Below are 9,954 nucleotides of genomic sequence, written 5' to 3' on the forward strand. Positions count from 1 at the left end.
ACATGAAAGAATTCATTCCATATTGTTTTTGTATCATTTAGCATTTTTCTTCTGTTGTTTACTTACATCAAGTGAGAGTGAATGTTTTCTTGTATAAGGCACCATATAATAATAAATAATAATAACTCTTTAAACTTCATATTAACATACCGGGTAGTTCATACATCGTATTCATGATGCAATTATTGCTTTTAATGGCAACTACGCAGCTGCGCAGAAGGATGTAAATGGTGCGTTAAGAAGGGAATTAGGGATAAAACTAGGTTAACATTGAAACCCTTGGAAGGTCACATTGATGCTGAGGCTGAAAGTTCAAATAAAGGATGATTGGGTACTTTTGTGTGAAGTTTGTGACCATGACGAATTAGTTTCGTAAAGTCATAGCAAAGCTAAATAAACCAAAGCGTTGGAATCCCTGTAATGTCTGTTCGTGTGTAAATGGAGAAATACAAAAGTGTGCATCCGATGCAATTGCTTGCTTGGGTCGGCGGTAACATACATTAATTGCTTCGGGGGGCGTTTGGTAAAAGAGAAAAAAAAATTATCAGAGGAAATGGTAGGAAAGTCAATTTGATGGAAAATTTTTAAAGAAGATATTTGGTTGACCAAAATATTACCGGAAAAATTTATTTAAATTTGCAAAGTCTATGTTCTAAAAGAACTTCACACCTGTTTTTCCACTTCCCTAGTTATTTTGTAACAGTGAATTTTATCCAAAAATCAACATCAAAGTCGTTTCCCAGCCATCCTATTTGCTTAATATTTCTTTTTGAAAAACTTGAACTAAATGTGATATTTTCCAATACCTATCTATACTTCCCCGTCAAATCCAAAATAAAATTTCTACCAAACATATCCTTAGGATTACTTAATTTCAAGGACGGATAACCAATCCACTTAAATTTTAGGGACATAAAATGTTCACATTAATTTGAAGAATCATCCAAAATTTATTTGGTTCGGAATTAATAGATTTATCTAAAATGCTTTAAAAAATTTAGAATTAACCTGAGTTTTTTATGCATATAATTTCTCATGTTTCATGAGATAAAATTATTTTATGCATACACAAAAAGTGGGTGGGATCCACTAAGGAAAAGAGAAAAAAAAATCTTTGTAAATATTTATCTTGGTTTAGTTCTCTTGGCTCTCCTCTCCTTAATTGACTACATAATTTGTGATAATTAACTTTTAATCAAATTTAAAAAAACACAAAAATGTTTTTTTTTTTGTAGAATAAAAAAAAAAACACAAAAAAATGTTAATAGATAGTGATTAAGTTGTAAATGAAATTTGAAGGAGTATATGATTATTTACTTGCTAAGTTTTTCTCTTTTGATGATAGAAAGTTTGGAGTGAAGAGAGGCTATCCAATATCCATGAGCAACTCCTGACGATGCATAAACCTGTGCCCGCCAAGCATAATCAACACTACCCTACTAACTTTCAAGTGTTTTCAGCTTAACCTTAGTGGGTCTTTCATGACAGTGATCTGCAACAAAAATTATTATTTCTTACTTTAACATTATTTTAGTATTATAAATAGGTGATGCACATTAAATTAATTAAAGGATATAAAATAAAAATTATAATACTTCTAAATCCTACGCTGAAGAAATTATTCCTTATTAAAGGTTTTAATCAAGAGATAGAAGCAGTGAAGAACGCGCTACAAAAAGAAGAGTGATTGAGAGAAAAGATCAATGGGAAGAATTGCTCTTCAATTGCAACCTGGGACTGGAACAAGGCGAATTGATACAGTTGCTTTTTTTTTTTTTTTGGTAAGCGAGACAGTTGCTTTATTAATTGAAAACATATACTTCAAACCAACAACTAACTTTTATAGGAAATTGTTTTTGCTTTTACTGTATAAATTTTTTTCTGCCACACTCACATAAAATATCTCATTATATTTCACTAATTTTTTTTTTCTATTTTCATTTTAATAGGACCACAAACTTTTATGTTAGTGATAGAAAAAAAAATCTATAGTAAAAACTGAAATAGTTTTCCCAATTTCTATTTTTATGTTCATGGTATTATAACGAGATTTTGCTTTGTTACCAAATTAATGTTAAACGAAGCTCAACATCAAAGGAGATGAAAAACAGTGAAAATTCATGTAATATATAATCGATAGCTCAGGCATACAAAAGGTTGGGCAAACTAATTATTATACTATGGTGTTTTCCTTCTTTTACGTGACACAAGCAATTTTCCTACACAAACGTAAAAGTGAGCCCATCAATTCTTTTTTTTTTTTTTTTAAAAAATAATGGACCTCACAATTGATTGTCTCTATGACATAACCTAAGAATTTTCCTACAACATAATATATATTAGTTTTTTCCTTATACTATTAATGACGAGAACTCTCCCTTTTACCACACTAACATCAAATGAAGTTTAATATTAAAGAAAATTAGAGGTGTACACAGTTTAGTCTGATTTTCTTTGTGGAACTGAACTGGAAAAAACAATTCAAGTAGGAGAATTGAATTAGTTTATTTTTTTCAAATCAGTTCAGTTCATAACCAGTTCAATTCAGTTAAGAACTGATTATAAAATAGTTTTGAATTAGTTCAGATTGGTTTTTAAAATCAGTTCTGAACACAAATGAATAGTATGAAAAAACTGAACGAAAAAAGGATAAAAAAAATTAAAAATTATACTAGAAATTAAAAAAAAAAAGCAATTAATAATTAAAAAATAAAGATAAATAAGAGAAAAAAGTGAAAAGTGAAAATAAAAACTAAATGAATAAAGAAATAAAATCAAAGAAAAAAGAAGACAATTAATAAGAGAAGAGAAACAGAGAGAAAAAAGAAAAAATAATTAAAAAAAGAAAAAGAAAATAAAACTAATTCGTTCATGAACTGATTTTTAAAAACAAATTCTTTTAAGTACAGTGCAATTTAGTTCACAGTATAATTCAGTTCTTTTCGTGTTTTTTTCACACCGTGTTTTTTTCACACCCTTACACCCGTTGTTAGCATTATGTCTTGAACACGCAGACCAGCACAGGACCAACACATGTTGTTAGGGACGTGCACAGTTCTATTCGATTCAGTTTTCTTTGAATACAATCCAGTTCTTTCTTTCTTTTTTTCGAACCAATTCTGAACTAGTTTTTAAAACTAGAAAAAATCAATTATGAATCCAAACGAAAAGTATGAAAAGATTGATAAAACAAATGATAAAAGCAATAAAAAATATAAATATAAATGATACTATAAATTTATTTTCAAAAAAGCAATAAACAATTAAAAAGAAAAAGGAAATAAAATAAAGTAAATACAAAGATAAATAAGAGAAAAAATAAAAAGTAAAAAAAATCTAAAGAAATAAAGTAATAAAAAAAGACACTAAATAAATACATAAGAGAAAAAGAAAAAAATTAATTCGATTCATGAACAAGTTTTTAAAACCAGTTCGATTCATGAATTGCTTTTTGAAAAAACAATTCAATTCATGAACTAATTTTAAAAAAGTAATTATTTTTGTAACAAAAAAAAAAATAGTTCTTTTAAGTTTAGTTAAATTCTTTTGGTTCTTTTGCACACCCTAAAAAAAATAGAAAAACAATCGAAATTCAAGTAACATATATAATCCATTGCTCAAACTTGCTAAAGGCATTAATTAGTTTCAACGTTTAAAAAGCTGATTTTAGTTTAATATACTCATTTACATATTTCAACATGTACTATTTGTGTAACAACCCTAAATTTCTAACAATTTTTTTTTAAAAAAAAACAATATTCTTATAATAGAGAAATTGCCAAAAAAAAATTACATTTAATTATTTATTAGGATCTCATAAATATTGCGGAAGCTAAACTAAAGTCAATTTGGAAAAAAGTTACCTCTGCACCTGTATCAAGGACAAGTGTAAGGCTAACTTTATCATACTAAAATATATTCAATGTAAATATTTAAAACTTCAAAGTGTGAAACCAGAGTATAAGGTTTAACTTAAATGTTTTTTATATAATTATCAAATCTTTTAAGCCTATATTGAAATGTACGATACTTACCATCATTACCCACTGCTAGCCCCAACCTTCGAAACCTGATTTAATGGGGGTCTCTGCTCCCCCGAAGGATCACCACAACACACAAACACAAACATAAATAGTCAGCAAAAAGCTAGTAATCCCATTCCAAAACATAATAAGGATAATCATAACTAAATCAATCATAATAAACAACTCAAGCATCAATCAAGATATTCCATTAAGAATAGTCATAACTCAATTAATCATTATAATCAACTCAAGTGTCAATCAAGATATTTCATGAAGGATAGTCATAACTCAATTAATCATCATAATCAACTCAATCACCAATCAAGGTATTTCATTTTCATTAATTAATTTTATTTAGTTTCATTTAGTGGGAAGAGAACCATGATAGACCCAGAAAACTTTATTGGTGTAACATCTCGAGCGCTGACGAGGGCGGGGAGTGATCACCAGTGCGAAAGGGCATGGACAAGGAGCGGCTTCTGGCAGGCTTCCAGCGACGGGGGTACATGAATGAATCGAATCAACACCCAAAAGAGAGAGATTCCAGAGACTGTGCTGGTATAGGATGGTGCAGTTGGGATAGCTTATAAGAATTAATTGGTACTACCTATACTAACAAGATACATCTACTTTTCGGTAGCCCGGAACGGATGAACTCCATAGTTAAGCGTGCTTGACTTGGGACAATTCTGGGATGGGTGACCTCCTGGAAAGTTTTCCCGGGAAGTGTGCGAGTGAGGACAAAGCACGCTGAAAAGTCTCGAGTTAGTGTGTGGGGACAGTCGATGATCCTTGCAAGTTGCCAGGCGTTACAAGTGGTATCGGAGCAGGGCCTCTCTTCCAGTACGGTGTGGTTCGAGGATGAACCAGGCGGAAGCTGGTGGGCATGTAACATCCCGGACGCTGACGAGGGCGGGGAGTGATCGCCGGTGTGAAAGGGCATGGACAAGGAGCGGCTCCTGGCAGGCTTCCAGCGACAGGGGTACATGAATGAATCGAATCAACACCCAAAAGAGAGAAATTCCAGAGACTGTGCTGGTATGGGACGGTACAGTTGGGAATAACTTATAAGAATTAATTGGTACTACCTATACTAACAAGATGCATTTACTTTTTGGTAACCCGGAACAGAAGAACTCCATAGTTAAGCGTGCTTAACTTGGGGCAATTCTGGGATGGGTGACCTCCTGGGAAGTTTTCCCGGGAAGTGTGCGAGTGAGGATAAAGCACGCTGAAAAGTCTCGTGTTAGTGTGTGGGGACAATCGTTGATCCTTGCAAGTTGTCAGGCGTTACAATTGGCAACCTACCCACGTGACTCGAAAAACCGTGTTCCTAGCCACGTATAATCAAATTTGGCCATAATCAAAACATCAAATCCTAGTGCGCACACATCTCCACCAAAGTTGTTATTATTACCCCGAAAAATCCTGTTTCAAGGTACCACTTTTGGGAAGAACAGATAACATCATTTTCACGTCATATAACATCAAAGACATAAAGCTCAAAGGTTGTGTTCATCACATTTAGGAGTTACCATCCTAAAAGCTATTTTTTCACTATTATTTTATCACAAACAAATTAGGAAAATCTAATCTTTTCACTATTAGAATAAAAGCTTGCTGGAAACTGAATATTCATATTGTATTGATTCAAGTGAAAATGAAATACAAGAGGCCATCTATATATCAGCCATAGCAAGAAGAAAACGTAACAGAAAAAGGGTGTGACCACGTGCTCACCCGAGGTGCAAAACAGAAGCAGCTCAAATAAAGCGTACACCTCAGCAGCATGTTAGTTACAACCAAAAATAGCAAATAATAAAGAAAATAATATCTAATAGGCCCGCTCAAGGTGGAGAGTATATATTTCAGACTCCCAGCTTGGACAACAAAGCAGAAAACTGAGAAGGCAGTAATGCTATGGTAAGAAGATCAGCCAGTTGCTTAGAAGAGGGAATTGGAAAAGTCTTTAGATGCCCTTTGAGAATATGCTCATGTACAATATGACAGTCAATCTCAATGTGTTTAGTGCGTTCATGGAACACAAGATGGGATGCTAAGTGTAATGCAGACTGATTATCACAGAAAAGATGAGCAGGTCCATGATGAAAAAAACATAGGTCTTTAAACAGAGAAAAGAGCCACAACAGTTCACATGTAACATAAGCCATAGCACGGTATTCAGCTTCAGTGGATGATCTTGATACTGTTTGTTGCTTCTTAGATTTCCATGAAATTAGAGAATCACCAATGAAAACACAAAATCCAGAAATGGAACGACGACTATCCGGACATGCAGCCCAGTCAGCATCACAGAATGCATTCAATTGAAGAGAAGTAATGGAGGAATAAAACAACCTTTGTCCAATTGTGCTTTTGACATAACCAAGGAGACGGTGGACAGCTTGAAGATGGGGTTCACGAGGAGCAGCCATAAATTGACTAAGAAGATTAACAGTGTAAGAGAGATTGGGCCGAGTAATAGTGAGGTAGATGAGACGACTAATAAGACGTCTGTACACAGAGGGGTCAGGAAGAAAATCACCAGAATCAGATGAGAGTTTGAGACCAACCTCAAGAGAAGTAGAACGAGATTTACATCCCATATGACCAAAATAGTTGAGTATTTGTAAAGCATACTGTCGTTGGCAAATAAAAATACATCTTCTGCTACGCGCAACCTCGAGGCCCAAAAAATACTTTAAATCAGCAAGATTTTTCAACTTAAATTTGTTGTGTAAAAGATCAGTAAGGTGCTGCACTTCCGAAGAATTATTAGAAGCAATGATGATATCATCCACATAAACTAAAATTGCAATGAAGGCATTAGATGAGGAACAAACAAATAAAGAATAATCAGAGTAAGATTGAGAAAAACCCAGATTCAATAGTAGTAGAAAATTTAGCAAACCACTGCCTTGAAGCTTGACGAAGGCCATATAAAGATTTGTGTAGCTTGCAAACATCATTCGGAGGCAAAACAGAATGTGGAGGAGAATATCCAATAGGCAAAGTCATATAAACCTCCTCAAATAAGTCCCCATGGAGGAATGCATTATTGACATCTAATCGGGTAAGAGACCAATTATTGACAGTAGCCAAAGCAAGAAGAACACGAACAATTGTAATTTTAGCCACCGGTGAAAAAGTTTCCAGAAAATCAATCCCTTCCTGTTGACTGAAACCCTTAGCAACTAAACGGGCCTTTTAGCGCTCAAGGGAGCCATACGAATTGTATTTGACCTTGTAAATCCACCGACAACCAACTGCCTTCTTCCCTGGAGGAAGAGAAACAACAGACCATGTAGATTTGGTTTCAAGTACTGAAATCTCAGCAGACATAGCAGCCTGCCATTCCGGTAATTGGGATGCTTGAGAAAAGGTAGTAGGCTCAAAATGGAAAGATATCGAAATTATAAAGGCAGCATGAGAGGAGGATAAACGATCATAACAAAGAAAATTAGATAAGGGATGATGGGTGGAAGATGAACAAACAAAGTCAGAGAGATGAGCTGGAGGTTGCCTAACTCGTGAGGATCTGGAAACTGAAGGAGATGGGGAATCGGGTAAAGGAGTGGGATTTGTAAAAGTGGATGGTAGGTGAGAAAATTTAGTGGGAAATGAGGAAGGTGTGTGAGTCTAAAATAAATGGGAGGCACTTTTATTTCGCCAAAGGACAAATAGAACAATGGTGATCATCATGCAAGCAATCAGTAAAACCCAAAATAGTTTTCATTGAATTTAAAACGAAATGGGAAAGGTGACCCAATCTGGAATGCCAGAGAACATTATTTTTAACAGAAATCGAAAAACATAAGGGATGGGGAACACAATCAGTGGGAAAAAGATTGTTGGTGTCCAAAATATAAAGGTCACCAAGGCGTTTAGCAATCCCAATCATCCTTCCCGAAGCATGGTCCCGAATAAAACAAAGAGAAGAAGAAAAGTTAGCTAGGATAGGAGAATCACGAGTCAAAGCACTGATGGAGAGAAGGTTGAAAAAGAAAGAGGGAACGTATAAAACGTTAGAAAGAATAAGGGAGTCAGAAATCAAAATGGGTCCTACAGAAGAAACAACAGCTGAGGAACCATTAGGAAAGGAGACGGAAGAAGCAGAAGAGGAAGAAGAAAGAAATAGATCAAGTTTGACACAAACATGGTGCGTAGCACCAGTGTCTAAAACCCAGTAAGAAGGTGGAAAAGAGAGGGGATGTTTACCATTGAGACTAGCCACCGAAGGAGATGAATCGGTGACAGAATAGGTGGTAGACGGAAGAGACAATGACGGAGTAGACGATGCAGAACTCTGGTGGAGGAGCAAAATCAGTTGGTTGTATTGGGATGGGGTGAAGGCAAGGGGAAAATCTGAGGTAGGAAGATTAGGGTTCAGATTAGTGATAGATTTGGGGAAAGGGGGAAGATGGTGAAGGGAGGGGAGGCTGATACAATAGAATGGGCTTGGGCCGTGGGTTGGACTGGCTTAGTAAATGGGTTGGACTTCTGGACTCTAGGTGTGTAGCCTGGTGGATACCCATTAAGTTTGAAACACTTTTCACGAGTGTGGCTTGAAAGATGGCAATAGGTGCAAATTGGACGGCGGCGTTGGGTGGCAGCCACCGTAGGCGGTGAAGATGAAACAACCGGAGAGGAGATGTGTACAAAACCAAGGAGAGGTGAGTCCGGAATAGCAGGTGACGGCAAGGAAAGTGACAATTGGCGCTGACGTTTCTCTTGAAGAATCATTGAGAAGACCTTAGCAAGCGGCGATATGGGATCTATCATCAAGGTCTCAGCACGCGAAGCAGAGAAAGAGTCATGAGGCCAATTAGAAATTGGAGAACATGATCCTGCTCACGATGAGAATGAATGTGACGAAGAGCTCCACATGTACAGGAAGGCAGGGGAGGATAATCGAGTAATTCATCCCAAAGTGATTTTAGTTTAGTGTAATAACCATTGACGTCCAGAGAACCTTGACACAGAGATGAAATCTGCTGCTTAAGTTGGAAGATGTGAGGACCATTTGCTTGAGAGAATCATGTTTTCATATCTGCCCAAGCTTCATAGCGTTTGTGAAATAGTGGAGGCTATCAGCAATCTCCTTGGTGACAGAATTCAGAAGCCAGGAAAAAACCATGGAATTACAACGATTCCAAGCAGAGAATAAAAGTTCAGTGGAAGGAGGACGGAGGAGAGTACCATCGATAAACACTAACTTGTTTTTGGCTGTCAAGGCAAGCAACATTGCACGATTCCATGAATTGAAGTTAGAATCGAAAAGGGGTGTGGAAACCAAAACAAGATCATGATGGTCACTGTTATGCAAGTAATATGGACTAGAGGAATCATCCATGGAGATGGATGAACCTGAATGCGCAGAGGTTGCATCAACTTGAGGCGGGTGATTATTGCCGCGAGCTATTAAATCAAGAACAAGGACACTTCTGATACCATATTAGAATAAAAGCTTGTTGGAAACTTAATATTCATAATGTATTGATTCAAGTGAAAATGAAATACAAGAGGCCATCTATATATCAGCCATAGCAAGAAGAAAACGTAACAAAAAAAAGGTGTGACCACGTGCTCACCCAAGGTGCAAAACAGAAGCAGCTCAAATAAAGTGTACACCTCAGCAGCAAGTTAGTTACAACCAAAAATAGCAAATAATAAAGAAAATAATATCTAAAAGTGTTCATCACATTTAGGAGTTACCATCCTAAAAGCTATTTTTTCACTATTATTTTATCACAAACAAATTAGGAAAATCCAATCTTTTCACAAATCAAATACTTGAAAATTTTGTTAAAGAATATTATAATTTGCACATCAGTTATCCAACATATATCAAAGGTAAGATTTATATCACACATCATCAATTACCCAACACCTATCATAGGTAAGATTCATACCGCACATAATCAATTGT

General features: G+C 35.4%; 1 protein-coding gene across 1 annotated transcript; it reads right to left on the bottom strand.

The window, feature by feature from the left end:
* Positions 1 to 5,893: 5,893 nt before the first annotated feature.
* On the bottom strand, positions 5,894 to 6,964 carry LOC133299338 (uncharacterized mitochondrial protein AtMg00810-like). The gene has a single exon (XM_061498795.1). The coding sequence runs from the start codon at positions 6,962 to 6,964 to the stop codon at positions 5,894 to 5,896; it is 1,071 nt and encodes a 356-aa protein (XP_061354779.1).
* Positions 6,965 to 9,954: the final 2,990 nt, after the last annotated feature.

This window comes from Gastrolobium bilobum, unplaced genomic scaffold (assembly GCF_033153095.1).
Source record: "Gastrolobium bilobum isolate Gb01-03AN ecotype WA unplaced genomic scaffold, APGP_CSIRO_Gbil_v1 utg5007, whole genome shotgun sequence".
Taxonomy (NCBI): domain Eukaryota; kingdom Viridiplantae; phylum Streptophyta; class Magnoliopsida; order Fabales; family Fabaceae; genus Gastrolobium; species Gastrolobium bilobum.